This window comes from Lithobates pipiens, unplaced genomic scaffold, assembly GCF_037356315.1.
Source record: "Lithobates pipiens isolate NorthernLeopardFrog02 unplaced genomic scaffold, aLitPip1_a1.2 Scaffold_13, whole genome shotgun sequence".
Taxonomy (NCBI): domain Eukaryota; kingdom Metazoa; phylum Chordata; class Amphibia; order Anura; family Ranidae; genus Lithobates; species Lithobates pipiens.
Window position 1 is genome coordinate 475125776 of NW_027507718.1, and position 17684 is coordinate 475143459.

Below are 17684 nucleotides of genomic sequence, written 5' to 3' on the forward strand. Positions count from 1 at the left end.
GGGACCCGTACTACCACTTCTTGCTCCTCTAACTTCTGCAGAGAGGAAAGAAGGGCAGACCATTTTTCTGCACATTTTGGCAGCTCGGTGACAAGGAGTCTCAGAGGGGGGAGTTCTGAAAACTCCAAACGGTAACCCCTTCTGATGACCCCCAACACGAACTGATTGGAGGTGATCATCTCCCACTGTGGGAGGAAGGCCCCCAACCTTCCTCCCACTGTGACCCTGTCACTGAGACTTTTTGGGCTGTTCAGGAGGGCGAAAAATTGCTCCCCCGCGCCCTTTGCCCTTGAGCCCCCAACTTTTCTTCTGCCGATTAGTTCTAGGGGCTTCAAACTTCTTCTGGGGATGAGTCTTTTTCTTTGACTGCTCCCCAAATTTCCTCTTAACGGGAAAGGCCTTTTTCTTATCCGCCGTGCGATCAAGCACTGCTTCAAGACCTGGCCCAAACAGCAAGTCTCCTGTAAAGGGGATTCCACAAAGCTTTGCTTTGGACACATTGTCTCCCTGCCAGGTCTTCAGCCATAAAGCCCTCCTAGCTGAGTTGGTCAGAGCCGAGGACCTTGCAGACATTCGCACGGATTCAGCTGAAGCATCCGCAATGTATGCTATCCCTTTAAGCAGCATGGGAAAGGAGGATAGAACGGTCTCCTTTGCCGTCCCTGCTTCAATGTGCGCATTAATTTGGGTAAGCCAATACTCCATATTACGAGCCACCACTGTGGCTGCCATGGCCGGTTTAAGATTCCCCTGTGATGAATCCCAGGCTTTCTTTAGGAGTGAATCCATCCTTCGATCCATAGGGTTTGAAAGTACCCCCATGTCCTCGAAGGCCAGATCAGTGTGTCTGGACACCTGGGAAAAAGCAGCATCTAATCTGGGAGATTTATTCCAGACGAGAGCCTCCTCTTCTGAAAAAGGAAACCTTCGTTTTAATGCCCCAGAAAAGAAAGGTTTCCTCTCAGGATCCTGCCATTCCTTCTTGATGGCATCGATCAAGATGTCATGCACCGGGAACACCCGTTTTTTCTGTTCCCCCATGCCCTTGTACATCTGATCATGGAGTGACAGTGCCTTCTTTTCCTCTTGTATGCCTAAAGTGGTATGAATAGCTCCTAAGAGCTCATCCACTTCCTCCAGGGAAAGCTTATACTGTGAGGTTCTACTGGATTCTCCATCCAACCCCTCATCATCAGATTCCCCTTGGGAGTCTGAGCCGACACGGTCAACCTCTTCCTCAGCTTCCTCTCTGGGACCCCCTGGATTCTCTCCACCTGCATGAGGAACATCCACAGGGCTGGATGGTACACTCTGCTGCGCTGGTGTAGGAGTGCTCTGGGGCTGAGGCCACTGTAAACTAGAAAAAAGTGTCTGGAAGGACTGGAAAGTATTAGAAAGTTCCTTCACAGAAGCCGCCAGATCTGCCCCCTGTTCTGCTGCCTGCTCTCTAACCAATCCTTCAATACACTCTCTGCAAAGTGCCTTGGACCAGGAATCCCCCATAGAGGCTCTACATGAAGGACACTTCTTCCTAGAACCATGGGGGGACTTGCTTGTGGCTTTCTGAAAGACAGAAATAAAAGAGAGAGCAGCATAAAATTAAAAAAGAAAAAGAAACACCAGCGCTACATAGAGGACCACCGGGAGTGCCCCCCCCAGGATCAACCACCACCAGGATCCCAGACGCACTGCCCTCCCCCCCGACCACCAAGGGGGAAAAAAACACCAGTGGAGCTACTGGTTATAATGTAAGGGAACACCTCCCCAGGGTTCCCCTTACCTTTGAGTGGCTGGTGCTGTTATCTCCAGGAGCTCTTGGAGCCTCTGCTTCAGACATTCTCCTGTTGAGGAAGAGTGGTGCGAACGTGCCTCCTACAGCTGCCTGTACAACTTCAGAAAGAGAGGCCGCACCAGCCGAACGCTTGGTCCCCTTTCACGTGCCGCGTCCGGAACCGGAAGACGCGGATACAACGAAGAAGTCCGCCCCCACCGGAACTGACGTCGCCCGTCATCCGGTCCGGCCTCCAGCTCCAAGCCGACTGCTAACACAGGGGGACCTTGGATGTCTCGTTGCAGCGCCCCCCTGGGCGAACGAAGGGATGGACCGCCCCAAACTTCCTGCTTTCCCCAAGCGAAGTTTAGAGTGCGTGTAAAAAAGGTCAGTACGAGGGTCCAGCTCCCCAGCCGACCGGACTGCCTACCTTGTTGCAGCACCCTCCTGGGCGAACGAACAGGAGAACCTCTAAAACTTCCTGCTTTCCCCAAGCGAAGATTAGGGTACATGTAAAAGACGGTCAGTCAAAAAACCAGCTCTCTGGCCGCCCAGACTGCCGAACCCGTCGTAACACCCGCCTGGGTGAACGTACGGGTGAACCTCTAAAACTTCCTGCTTTCACCAAGCGAAGATAGAGTACATGTAAGACGGTCAGTACGACAGAGTCGGACTGCCGAACGGAGTCAGAGCTCCGTTTCAGATACGTAGCATCAGTTTCGCCAACTGATTTAGCTAAGGTTCCTTAGCGGTGTCTCCCCGCCGGAGGAAACACCATAACTGAGGAGCAGAGGGAGGACGAGGCTTAAATCTTGAAATTGAAGGCGGTGTTTCCTGAGAGGGGAGGAGCCAGGGTCTCTCTAAGGTGGCTGTCCTGAAAGACGGACTTGGGAAAAACACAAACTACTTCAGACAGGGCAGCATGCAGACAGGCTCAAGTTAGGAGGCAAGGCCTCAAGTATGCACAAAGCCTGGGAAGCTGACAGAAATTGTCAAGACTGGAAGGGTTGAGTGGCTGGTGGTGACTAAGTGTTACTGCAGGTGGGCAGTAGGAAGAGATCAGGGAATCGGGTTCCACGCGGCTCTTGTAACAGGAAGAGTAGCAGAGAGATGCTTTCTCAAGTGCAACTGTGTTGATGGGGGAATTGAATGATGGTCAATGGATGGGTGGAAGGAAAAAAAAAAAAAAAAAAATAAAACACCTGAAAAACAAAAAAACAAAAACACAAAACACAAACACACACAGGAATCATCTACGAGGCTTCTCAATACTAAAACAAGTTCAATAATTAAAAGTAGTTGTAAACACTCTCCTATAACCAGTGAAGTGAATAGCCTCAGATGATACACAGATATACATTTTACATATCTGCCGTTTTCCCTTTCTACACTCTTTATGAAGTACAGATTATGTTGCAAATCTTTCTTCCCATTTCACCAGTGGGAAGGGAGTCTGGGCTTACACTGTGTGAGACGATTGAAGAAAAAGGCAGGGGAATGAAGGAACTTGCAGAGCTGTACTGTGAATAGACAAGCTCATCCACCTCTGGGATCCCTCAACACAAATTTTCAGCTGCTCTTATCTGTGTAGGAGGAGAAACTTGACAGAAGATAGATAAGGCACTTCGAGCTTTGGAGAGAGAAACACTACACAGATATACATGCTTAGGTCAAATTTCATGAATGGGCTTTACAACCACTTTAATGCAAAAGTATCGTGTATAATAAAAAAAAAAAAAAAAAAAAAAAAGCCAATAACACGCACTTTATCCCCCTGAAAATAGTGGGTAAATCATGGGTGCATGTTATACGAGGATAGTGTACCTCGGAGGATGACGAGGAGCGCCGGAATTCAGAGCAGTCATCTCCCGTGTACTCTGCTTTCACGTCACACACCCAGTCCTGCCTCCACCACCGGCATTTGACCAGTGTTCTGTATCACAGAAGCTGGTCCAATGCCGATGACTGAGGCGAGACTGTATGAGACTGCCGACAGAGCCGATTAAACAGGAGATAGCGGCTCCGATTTCCTGCACTGCATTGATGAGAGATAGTGAGACTGCAGATGGGCATTAATCAGGCTGCATCGATGGGAACAGACGGGCACTAATCAGGCTGCAGATTGAATCAAAATAATGGTCCGTGCCCAAAGTGGTTTATTTAAAAAAAATAAAGGTTTTTTTTCCTGAAACTTCCCTCTTAAAATGAAGGTACGTGTTATATGCCAGTATGTATTATACGCCAATAAATACGGTAATTTTTGAAAACGAATGCAGCACTACCATTGGGATCCAAACATCTAAATGAGACTTCTGAAAAAAAACCTACAAATCTGCCGATCACATACTTTCAGCACCCATGCATATTGGAAGATATGCCACAACTTCCTAAGAGACATTACTCCAAACGAGTCTAGATCATAAATCTCCTGTATTAGCTACGTAAAGAATTGACCAAAACTATAACAGATCTTATGCTTGCCAACCAAGACACAAAGCAATTATTGCACGAGTGTCACTATTTTGAGACTGTCTTATGTGACCACTTAATCCCTACAAGGGCATTCCGAGAGCACGTATGAGCAGCATCTAGTAAAATAAAAAAGCCATTCTAAAAAGCAAGGCATTAACACATGATCCAGCTTCATATCAAAATGAAATGGCAATATTCTTGCCAAGAGATCCAAGTTGTAGGTTACCATACAGAAACATAAAAAGTGCCCTAGGACTGGACCCATCACAGCAAACGCTGATCGACACCTGCAAACTGGCCTGAAGTTCTTAAAAACTGTAGAACACTCAAACCGACAGACATAATAAAAATCATTTTCAGGGAAAACTTGTCCTTCCAAATGCGCCCTAAAACTTAATGAACACAATGCAATCCAGTGCAAAATGCTCCCCGACTGGATACATTACAGAACAGTCCCATTTGCCAATAATGAAATGCAAGGTACAGATCTTCAGAGAACACACGGTTCCAGGTTCCCTTTAACACCAACGTATAGAGCATACGATGAGGAAGATCAGGGTTTCATTTGGCTGATCATCTCCTTCAAAGATGAAATGACCAAGTCCCTATGGGCCATCACTGAACAGAGCCAAAGACAGCAGCAGACCGTTTATTGCCCATCTGACCAAGAATGTACCCAAAGTTTCAACTGCACCAACTTGTGAGGAACATCAGCATAGACTGAAATTACTAGACAATCCCTGTGCCTTCCCATCCATAACCAGATAGGATAAAAAAAAAAAAAAAGACAAACTTGCTCAATTTGGTCTGGTGCTGCTGTACAGTTCTTTAAGTTCATGTCCATTTTGCCATGTGTTGTGACTTTAAAAATGTTGCAAGTATAGTAAAATAACTGTTAAATCTACCAGAAATCGACTGCATCCCTAACATCGACACGTTTAACATCAGACCTTTTCCCACTTTCACAAAAAAATAAAAATCACAAGTATGCGGATATAAAATCGTATTCATTATACATTTCTTACAACAACATCCTGCTTCAGTGAGGCACTGGTGATGTATCCCTTGCCTCCCAGATGCATGTATCTTTTCGTAGATTGTCATTATGAAACATTATAAAAAAATAAAAAAAAAAAAAAAAAAAAAAAAGGTGCATTTGTCATCATTTTTAACCACTTGCTGACCGCCCCTATAGCAGTTCAACTGCTACAAGGTGGCCACGCTGCGCAGGAACACACACATAATGCTGCGCTTCTGGGTGGTGGGTGCAAGTGCGTGCCACCAGTGGCTTGCTTCCGCTTTGATTCCTATTGATACACAGGCATAACGGCAGTCCGATTAGGTAAACAAGGCAGACTGCTGTTGTCAGTAATGAAAAAATGGATTTGTTGTTCTCGCACAGCGGGGACATTGAGCCACTCCTTCCCCTAGTAAAAGCAACCAACACACTACACTAACACCAAGTAGGCACATTTAACCCCTGATGTTAACTTCTACCCTGTCATTGTCATTTGTACAGTGACAGAACATAGGTTTAGCACCAATCACTGCATTAGTGTCACTGGTCCCCAAAAAGTGTCAGAATGCCCGCAATAATCACAGTCCCTCTATGTCGATGACCACCGCCATTACTAGTAAAAATATATAAAAATTTAAAACAAATCCACAAATATAGCCCATAGTTTTTAGACGCTATAACTTTTGCGCAAACCAAAATATGATTAGTGGGGATAGAGGTAGACATGTGCGTGAAAAAAATATATATATATATATATATATATATATATATATATATATATATATATATATATATATATATATATATATAATTTGTTTTTAAGTCAGAACAGGTACATATTTTTTTAAATTTAGCGCCAGCCAAAAAAAACAAAAAGCCACGATTTAAGCTTTTTGAATTTTTGAATAGCTAGGGGTCAACACTCAGAAGATTTCACCTCACTTTTTGTCCCTATGAAAATTGGATTTTGAAAATTTTGGGTTGTTAGGAAAATATTGACTGATAAAGCATCAGTGGAGAAACCTTTTTCCCTTCCTAGGGGTAGATTTCCTCTCACTTCCTGTCTTTTTTTTTTTCTTCTTTTTTAAGTAGGAGTCGTTTGTAAGTCGGTTGTTTTTAACTAGAGGACCCCCTATACTGTTCAGGAAAGGGGGTGAATTCACCCCGTGGAGGGACTGCTTTTCTGTGTCTAGGAGCTGTGGGTAAAAAGCAACTGCATTCAATCCTTATTTCTCTCAAGGACTGGAAAGCAGAGATCTGCACAAAATTCCCAAATCTGACAGCACCAAGCCAACATGCTCCACTATTAGTAGAGCCTTTATACTTTAAAAGACTTAAAAAAATAAAAATAAAAAAAAGGGGGTATTAAATTTGGTTAACAATGTTAGCATTTAAGACAAACCTCATCTTTGTGCTTCTGGCAGAAAACCAGGAACTGAGTAGCATCTCCCTTTCTGCCTCTCGAGTTATGTGCTCCTGACTTCCTTTTCTGGATGGGTGAGGATATGGCTCCTTTAGCATCTGAGCTTTCAGTAGTGGTTTTCCAATCAGGATCAGTCTCTTGACAGTTGGCAGAGGAATTCCTTGACACTCTTCTCCTTTTACTAGGCACTCCATCATCTCTCTTAGGGCTTTCAGAAGGTTCATCAGACTCATCATCCCTGTAGGACTCTGCAGGAACAGCCTTCCCAGCCACTTTAGGATTTAGATGGGGACGGTCTTTAATATAAATGAAAGTAAACTTATCTTTCCTTCCCTCGACAGTCATCTGCGTGGCTTCCTTCACTTGTTGAATACCTATGTCCCACTGTGTTTTCAATTTGCCAATTATTGGTTTCAAAAGCTGTACAATCAGATCAGAAAAAAAAAGGGAAAGTTGAAAACAAACCTTAGTGATAGAAGATCTACACCACATAATACAAGCTGTTGTAATCAAATAGTTGCTTGATATAGATACAAGTAAACCATGCGCTTTTCAGGCTATAACCACTTGCTGACCGCCCGCTGTCGCTATACTTCAGTACTTTGATGTAGAATACCCCCCGGTATAAATGACGAACGGTCCTCTCAGGAAAGGGGTTTCTGCAAGATTGCTCATCGGGGGCAGGAGAGGCGTCTCCAACAAACCCCCCGGTGAGCCGATGGGATCCTCTTCCCTCTAAGGCCCCATTCACACCTGAGTGTAGCGTTTTCAGTCAGAAATTTACGATTTTGTAAATGTCAAAAAGTCACCCGAACTTGTTTGAGCTTTTGGCATTTTGGAGTGGAGATGTGGACCATCTCCATAGAGAATTTTAATTTTTCCCCCCCTCCAGTGTTCAGACATCAAAGTACAAAACACTCAGGTGTGAATGGGGCATGAGACATGGAGGTGAGCGAGGGAAAGATGGCCCCCGCTTGACTGCATATCATTGGATGACGGAGGCGACAGCAAACGTCACTTCCACTCAACGGTCCCTAAAAGGGTTTTATTTTTTTGTTATTAAAAATACCACACACACACACACTTTATTATTGCATTTAAGCATAAATCTGAGGTCTTTTTGACCAAGATCTCCCATTTAAGAGGTCCTGTCATGCTTTTTTCCCCCCTATTACAAGGGATTTTTACATTTTGTTTTTAAAGCGCCCCATCCAGCTGAGCTCGCCTGTAGAGGTGAACACACACGCAAGTCGTGCCCGCATATGAAAACCGTGTTTAAACCACACGTGAGGTATCACCTTGATCGTGAGAGCAATACTTCAAGCAAAACACCCACCAACTCAAAACTGGTAACCTGTATAAATTTGTAAACGTCGTCTATGTATATTTTTAAAGGGTCAAAGCTTGTTGCCATTCCACGAGCGGATGCAATTTTGAAACATGACATTTTGGGTATTTACTTGGCATAACATCTTTCACAAAAAAAAAAAAAATAAAAAAAAAAATAAAATGCACTTGTAAGAAGGCTGCGCAAATACGGTGTGACAAAGTATTGCGCCATAATGTACAAGTCATGCCTCTGCGCCAATTGCCATAGCTGCAAGACGGCTGCTTTAAGGGGTATAGTGGGCACGCGCCCACCGCAGTACCGAGGAGCCAATGCATGTGCCCGCGATGTCCGACAGAGCCAGATTGTGTGTTCCTAGTATATAGGAACACCGATCGGTCTCCTTCCCCAGGCAGTCCCATCCCCCCACTATAGTTAGAACACACTGAGGGAATACATTTAACCCCTTCCCTGTCAGTGACATTTATACAGTAATCAGTGCCTATTTTTAGCTCTGATTGCTGTATAAATGTCAAATCCGCCCACCGTAGTCCCAATAAAAATAAATTACACACACACACACACACACAGCGAGGCAGAAATTAGTTTAAAAAATTTGGGGATATTATAGAATAGAAAAAATTAAAAATAAAATAGTTTTCTTCCAAATTGGAGCTTTTTTTGTTTATAGCAGGAAATAAAAAAAAAAAAGAATCTAAAATCTCCATCTATCTATCTCAATCGCAGAGGTGATCAAATACCGCCAAACGAAAGCTCTAATTGTGGGGGGTTAGTCAATTCTGTTTGACAGCACGCATGACTGCGCAATTGTCAGTTAAAGTGAAGCAGTGCCGTATCACAAAAAAAAAATGGCCCCATCAGGAAGGGGGTAAATGCTTCCAGGGTTGAAGTGGTTAACTTGAAAACACAAAGTTTGAAAAATAGGCAAATAGACTTGGTCCTTAAGTGGTTAAGCCAGAAATGTCATACTCCAGTGGATTATTTTTATGCAAGTGTCCTCTTACTGGAAGAGCATTACATTACATCATGTACAGGACATGTCTACCTCCCGTTTGGACACTAGTAGAAACAGATTTATCTATATTGGTCACTTATCCATACTTGATTAGGCTTAGAGCTTTTGATCAAGGCAAGTGGCCCCAGGATATTCAGGTGGACGACATAACATTTAAAAAATACTCCAGGGATACCAAAAGGTTAGTAAAAGCAAACAAAATTATGGCGAGAGCTGCAACACAAGTTAATGCATCGAGCATATTCAAAAGGTTATGACCCACAGACGGGACTCAACAACAGTTGTCCAAAGTGTGGAGAAAATAAGGCCATATTAGCACACTATTTTTGATATTGTCCCCAGCTACATTTTTGGAAGTACTAAGCTACGCATCCAAGATTTGAACGCCAGAAGATACATTGTCATTTTTCTTTAGCTACTGGGAGACCATGCCAATGGGAAAGTCAGAAAAAATTTAGGAGGATGGGTTCACATTTGTCTATCAGCAAGAAGGTGCATGCACGGAGAATGGCTCAACTATTGTCCGCAACTTTGGAAAGGGTACAGAGAGGAGATCTAAAGAACTTGCTTTACTTAGAAAATCAATTACAATAAGTGATGAGGGGAGCAAAAGTCAAACAAATCAACAAATGGACTATATATGGAGAAAGCCTTACAGTTTAGGTAAAAGATATGTGATCACCTAATTGGTGTATAGGGGGGTAAAACTAGAATATGAGGGGTGACCATATAGTACCCCCTTTTTTTGTTACAATTTGTGTTGCATCACATCCACGACTCTAGGATTCGATCTATTGATGAAAAATGGCTATATACTAAGAGAGTGGTGGAGGCAAGAAATGAACAATGAATTAAGTATATTAAAACTTGGTGGTCAGAATTGGTTTGGCGATGGCCAATAGAGAAGGAATTCGGAAAAGATCAGGATAATGGACATTAAATATTGGACTCTTTTTAAATGTGTAAATTTGTTTTTGTCTTAAGACGAGCTGCCTGCAGATTTTTGGATTGTTAATACAGTGCTTTCGAAAGCATTTGACTTTTTCACCAGACAAAAGCTGGATGCTATAAAAATTTTTGTCTGATGTGAACTCAACATCTGATTTTTGGATGTTTAGTACAGAAATCGTCACAAAAGTCGAAAGTACAAACACGCATGCTCGGAATCCAGGAACAAACCGGAAGAGTTGAGTGTTGTAAACTACCGCTCTTAGTCTACTTCTAACACAAAATTAGCAGAAGCAGCCCAAAGGGTGGCAACTTGAGAAACGAAATTCCTCTTTATAGTCTTGTAGTACGTCACCACGTTTGTGTTTGTCAAACGAGAATTTGCGCATAGTTAGTGTTACGTTCCTTAGACACGGGGTCTCAGGTTGTTGCTAGCAATGCTGCCAGTATCTGCTCAGCAAGTTACACACAGGCTGGATGCACTACTTAACCAGAGAAAGGTTTATTACTCACAGAAAGCGATGTACATTCTTACATGGAGGATTCATATACAACAGATCTACCTCTAAGCATCATATGCTGCTGCTTCCAGTCCCACACACATTGTGAATGACTTCCTGGTACAGCCCCTCCCCCAGCATGCATCAGGAGAAAGGGGTTAAAGGTCACAGTGATTCTGCATAAACATTAAAGTTAGTATGCTAGACAAAATTCAAATGCTCAGCCATCCAATCATCAAACCGCGTGTACAAGGCCTTAAACTGAAATGAATACAGACTTACACACTGAAAAACACTTTTCTTAGAGTCCACTGAGGGACATAAGAGGTCTTTCAGGTTTGGTTAGAGCTACCTACAGGAGGACTTCACACTGACAAAACAGAAGGGCATCAAAGGACTTCCACTTTACAACCAGCGTTCCTGTTTTGCTACCAGTTTTGTAGCAAAGCAGCACAGAACAGAACTGTAAACACAATTGGGTGGGATTTGTTGCACCCCTTAATGGGCTCCAAGTAATTCATTTTACAGGGAGTACAAAAATCCTAGTTACTTTCTCATCCACTGATGTCGTTAAAACTTCAGGACGTCCTAAGAAAACAGTTCAACTGAGAAGTGGGCAACATGAAACAACCTGCCAACAGGCCCAGGAACTGGGGAAAACTTGTAGCTCAAAATAGTAAGCTGAAGGATATTACTCCTGAAGCAGGCATCAGTTGAGATTTCTCCATGTTCTACAAAATGGATGTTGCAATGTGTGGACAGAAAAGCAATTAGCAACTCTTGCAAATCTGGACAACAGTTGCTTGATTTCAGTGTCCAAGAAGCATTAACCAATCTAGTAGAGTGCGCCTTTACAGGAAAGGGTGGGCCCTTATCCTTGACATTAGATGGTTTAGGCATGAAATCTGTGCTTGAGATGGTGGAAGGTGAATCCAGTACACCCTTACAGGATTACAAAAAGTAAATCATTCTTCCTAAAGAAGAATTAGCTGAGAGACGCTCTCACAGCCCGATCCACATCCAGGCAATGGTGGAAAACTTGCTTTTGGTGAACTGGAACCAGATAGGTGTGACAGACGAACAGTCTTTGTTGGGGAGAGGGGCAGAAGCCTTCTTCTTGCCCAAGATATGCCTGAACCTCACCACCACCTTGTTCCTACGCGAAAGCAGAAAAGGTTCCTTGGAGCACCAGTTCGAATACTCTTCAGGAGGTAATGGTGACAAGAGATAACAGTGTGGGTGAAAGTATAAAGTGAAATGTCTAATGGCTTCAAATCAGTTTCTGAAGTGCAGAGACCATTAGAGTCGGGTCCCTCAGACACAGGGGAAGCTAAATGAGACCCCTGTACAAAAAGGTTTTAATTAAGACCTTTCATCCTGCAAAGAGCCAAACACTGACCCAGACACAGCTGTAGAAAAGCAGAGCATTTGTCCTAGTGAGAAACTGAGGGCAGAAGCCACCAAGACTTATACTAAGAAGTCTTCCATGTCCAATGATACACCTTGCAGACAATAGACTAGCTTTTAATTCAGAGCTGCCCATGTTTCATGCCATTAAAGCCAAGATCTATGAAGCATTGTATTAAATGTGTTAAGACAGAAAGCCTGTAACATTTGCTTAAGCCCACAAAGGATCTACCAGGAGCCTTACCAGTTCATCTACCATATCCACATAAAGTGCAGGGCAGAAAAAGGATCGCATGACCCCACTATCTCAATCTTGCAAAGCTCACAAGGATTGTTTTAGGGTCCACCGACTTTAGACTCATTGCATCCACTGCTTCACTAGATAATTTCTGTACCTGAAAACAAACCTGTACAACCTTTTTTGAACCTAGAGACCAGTCTATCCACATCCACTGTCTACCTGTGACCAGTCCTGATAACTACTTCCTTTGCACCCGACATTGCCAGCTGAGAATGCCTGCCAATTGTCTATGCTTAGGATGTATTCAGACAAGGCTAAAAATATGAATTGCCACCCAGGACAATAATCTACCACTCTTGCAGCAGCAAGAATCTTGGTTTCTCAGTGATGGGGCAATTTACGTCGCTGCCAGATTGCAAGGCTGAATCCAGCTCAGATGACCCTCCAAGAGAGTCCAACCCCGCAGAGACCACCAAATTGCCTGAAGCTCAAGCAAGTTGATTATGAGATGAGACTACAGATAACAAGTCCTCTACAATGACAAGGTGCCCAGGACTCTTCCCTTAGCCCGACTTTCATCATGAAAGCATCAAGACGGCAGGAATGAAGGACTACAAACGGGAATACAGAGCTGGGTGACTCAACCAGCAAACCAGGGACTACCCGGTCTTCTGTGCTAAACAAACTGGTCTGTCCAGGCACAAGACTGCCTCTTCCAACAACAAAAAAGTTGTGCTGTAGAGGTTTAAAGTAAAACTGGGCAAACGCTACTGGCTCACTGAGTGTGAAGTTTCCAAAGTTGAAGAAACAAGACCCATCAAAACCGCTGCAATGTCTACACACAGTCAAAGCAAAGTTGTCCGAGAGCCCACACCGACAGTTCCCTCTACAGGAGCTGGTCTAAGTAGCACTCAGGTCAATGTCTAAGTGAAGATCAGTGGTGCAAAGAGGCCAATGGGCAGGGCAACAAAATGGAAGGGTAGCTGGAACATATAGGTATGCATTAGAGGCAATAAGTTGGTAGATTCCATGCAGAATTTCTGAGCCCAAAGAAAAATCTGTGCTTTTGGATGCAAAATGAGGAGGTCTCTCAGAACAATGAACAGGTAGGAGTAAAAGCCCTGAAATTTTTTTTGCCACAGAACTGGGTACAGGTCGACCGATATGGGTTTTTCTCTGGCCGATGCTTAGAAATCGCAGCGGCCGATATGATGCCGATTTTTTTTTTGGGCCAATACGTTAGGCCGATTATTTCCCCCCCCCCCCCTTCATCTCATAAAATCTAAAATCCAAGTTGGACACCTTTCACACTGTGGCATTTTTCAGGTGATTTTGGGCTAAAAATAGTGCCTGTATATTGCCTTCAAAACAGCTCCCCTGCAGTCTATGTGAAAGCCCGAGTGCTTTCACACTGAGGAGATGTGCTGGCAGGACGTAAAAAAAAAAAAAAAAAAAAATCCTGTAAGCAGCATCTTTGAAGCAGTGTAAACCGCTCCTGCGCATTGAAATGAATGGGTACCACTGCTGAAGCGCATGCAATGCGATTTTGCAGCAGCGCTTCACTGCCCCACTAGCAGCCGAATAGCGGGGCTAAAATGACGGTAAATCGCTGCTAAAACGCAGTGTTTTACCGTCAACGCCTGCCCGCTCCAGTGTGAAAGCAGCCTTAATAAGTGATGCAGAAAATTTCTTACACATTAAACAAAACAAACCTCCAATCAGTTCACTTGTATGTATAATTTAGATAATTTTTTTTTTTTTTTTTTTTTATATTAAATACACAAAAACAGGTACTCAAAACTTTTGGGACAAAAAAAAAAAAAAAAAAAAAAGGGCTAACTTTACCTTTTTTTTAATCTGTGTATTTTTTCCAAAATAATTGCGTTTGAAAGACCGCTGCGCAAATACCGCATCACATAAAATATTGCAACAAGCGCTATTTTATTCCCTAGGGTCTCTGCTAAAAAAAAAATATATATAATTTTTGGGGGTTGAGTGATTTTGTAGCAGAAAATACAGGATTTTTACTTGTAAGCAACAAGTGTCAGAAAAGATTTAGTCTTTAAATTGTTAAACTGAGAACTTCTACACAGGAAGTTGTCAAGAAGAAACATTGCATCTCTTTGATCTTTTCTCGGCAGCCTGCCCAGAGAGGCGGAAAGTCCTTCACTGATGTCTTCAGGCAATTTACATTGACTTCTATTACAGAAGTCTTTTGCAAGTGGTGCTGTAATCGGCTTTTTTATCAGCACAATCGGCCGATGCCGATTAATTCAAAAAAGGCCAAATTTAAAAAAGGCCAAATATCGGCCGATATATCAGTCGACCTCTAGAACTGGGGCAATGGCAACTCGATCCAGAAGGCTTGTAAGGGCTCAATGGGAGGAGATCTGCCAAGTCATGTGCCAACTCTGGATGATTCGCAGAGAGAAACCGTAGTGTTTGCAGGGGGGGGGGGGGGAGGCACGCTTCTTCCCCTGAGGCAGATGGGTACTCTTGCCACCAGTTGCATCCTTGATAGTGTCTTTGAAACGAACATTTGAAGGCCATGCAGACCCAACCCTTCGTAGATGTGGGTTACGCATTCCAGAATTTACCAGAAGAGTCCATGTGTACATATAGGAGAACCATGCAGGAGATAAAACCGTAAACCCTTTAACAACTGTAGTTGTAAAGAATTCACCACTGGCTCTAAACGTTGTATAACCAGCAGTGACCAAGCAAGGTGTGGAGTAGGGTCTACTAGTGAGAACAAAGCTCCAGAATGGGATGCCCGGTGCTTAAAAACAGGTGCATGGTGGTCACTTTATAAAGCAGGACACCACTGGGATCCACAGTGGGAAAAGAGCCCTTTGTAAAAAATAAAAAAATAAAGTCCAATTGTAAAAACAAACATTCAGGAGATGTAAAACGAATAAAGACTATTTAGTAAGGACACTTGGCTGTCAGACATGCGCCCAACAGGCAATTTGCTGTGGGGTAATTGTAGTGTATGCCACCATGATTAATAATGAAAGGGTAAAATTAGAGGGTTATATTCATTGCCTTAAGCAGTGAGTTACGTGCAGGACAATATTATACTGCATACTGAGCTCTTGTGGTTTTGATATAAAAGCCCACATTTAGAAGCATTCAGATCTACCGAGGCTGGTGTGGTGACCTCACTTCATTGCCCATATTCAGAATAATTATAATCATGACAGAAGCATGGTAAAAGTAGAAAGTTTAAAATCAAATAAAATTAGGTCTCGTGGAAGATATCGAGGCAAGGTTTTTTGCAAGAATATGATTATCATAATGAACAGAAGCAACAGGCCCATTCGGTTTGAATAAATCTGACAAAAATTAAAAAGGATAAGTTCACCTTAATAAAAAGTTTTTTGTAGGATAAATAAATTGGCATTTACCATTTTTGCAGCCTGTAAAAGCATTGCACCCATGTTCAGCAGATCACTGGCACCATGCAAGACTCCTGCAGACCTGTCTATCTACTTGCTCATACCTTGTACGGAAAAAGCAGATCACTGACCGGAAGAATGAATGAACTACCACAGCGCTCAACAGCACCATGGTAGTTCATTGAGAACTACAAACAGCCAAAAAGGCTGTCGGAAATTGAAGCTACCCATTATTGTATAGGGGGGGGTAATGACTACAACTGCTGGAAAATGTTACATCATAAATACGCTTGATGTCGGAAAGCCCAAGATATCCCAATTGCCCTGGTGGAATGGGCCGTGACAGGAATGGGGGGGGGGGGGGGGGAACCTTCCCCTTCAAGGCGTAAGCCTGGACTGCGATCTGTCTGATCCACCTGGAAATGGTTGTCGACGAGACCGCCAGCCCTTTTTTCGGACCAGTTACCAAAACAAACAGAGTGACTTCCGGAAGGGAGCCGTGGCAGACAGATATACCCTTAGAGCCCAGAACACATCCAGTTAATGGAGGGCCATGTCCAGGGAATAGAAGGCCGCCCCCTTAAGGTGTGTCGGTTTTGGACACAGATGGTAACACAATGTCATTACTGAGATGGAAAGCCAAAAACCACCTTCAGCAGAAAAAGAAGATTGCAGACACAACACCACCTTATAAAATAAAGAATCAACCAGCGCTAAACACAATAAAACAAGTGAAAAAAGTGAAAAAAAATGCAGCTAGAATACTATAGGTCAAAATACCAAATCCCACATTACAAAGTAAAAAAGTAACAGTACAGCGCAAATAATAATATAAAAAGTCCATAAAATGAAAAATAGATGAATAATAGATGCAGTGATCAGGAAGAATCCGCTTGTGCAGTGTGTCTTCAATCAATATAACAAGTGACGATGTGATCCCTTCACCATTGAACAAGTTGGACTCTCACCTCAACTAATGGACCCCTGATATATCAGACAGGTCAAAAACACATGTTCCCATCAAGGGTAGATCATAAGATTTCAGCAGACCAAACGGAAGTACTCCCAGGAAAGATCCTCCTCCGTGTCATCAGATCAATATGATTTCATGTATAAATATAAAGAACAAGCAAATCTAGTGCTCTCCGTTGATACAAATTTATTTTAAAAGCAAGTAAAGAGAAATTACACTCACATTTGTAAGCACTGATCTCCAGTGCTGAGTGCTAAGCAAAGAAACGAATACCATGCGTGGATCAGTGTGTTAGCCTGCGGATGACGTCACGGCGCGAGTCACGTGGTCCGTACGCGTTGCGTCCCAAAGAGTAGGCGGGACTTCATCAGCCGTGTTGAAGTCCCGCCTACTCTGAATGTGAGTGCAATTTCTCTTTACTTGCTTTTAAAATAAATTTGTATCAACGGAGAGCACTAGATTTGCTTGTTCTTTATATTTATACATGAAATCATATTGATCTGATGACACGGAGGAGGATCTTTCCTGGGAGTACTTCCGTTTGGTCTGCTGAAATCTTATGATCTACCCTTGATGGGAACATGTGTTTTTGACCTGTCTGATATATCAGGGGTCCATTAGTTGAGGTGAGAGTCCAACTTGTTCAATGGTGAAGGGATCACATCGTCACTTGTTATATTGATTGAAGACACACTGCACAAGCGGATTCTTCCTGATCACTGCATCTATTATTCATCTATTTTTCATTTTATGGACTTTTTATATTATTTATTTGCGCTGTACTGTTACTTTTTTACCTTACAACACCACCTTATCCTTGTGGATAACCAGATAGGGCGACTTGCAAGACAAGGTAGCTAGCTCAGAAACCCCCCTGGCAGGTGTAATAGCCACTATAAAAAAAAAAAACACTTTGAGAAAGTCAACAAGCCCTTATGTTCTCAAATGGCGGGTTTTGAAGCTCCGATAGAACCAGGTTCAGATACCACGAAAGTAGTAGGGTTAGTCGCACCGGAGGGACTACATGCCGAACCCCTTGCACAAAAGTATTCACCAATGAGTTAGAGGCCAGCAGTCGTTGGGGGGGGGGGGGGGGGGGGGGGAAACACAGCCAAGGCTGATAGCTGTCCCTTGATGGTGCTCAAGGCCAGCTTCTGGCCCAGTCCTCGC

At 43.2% G+C, this 17684-nt stretch overlaps 1 protein-coding gene across 1 annotated transcript in view; it reads right to left on the reverse strand.

Annotated features, from left to right (window-relative positions):
• The window catches only part of NSD2 (nuclear receptor binding SET domain protein 2), a 99233-nt gene that overhangs the window by 46406 nt on the left and 35143 nt on the right, over positions 1-17684 (reverse strand). Inside the window, 1 exon segment of the mRNA XM_077477923.1 lies at positions 6664-7104. Coding sequence (XP_077334049.1) covers positions 6664-7104 — 441 coding nt within the window.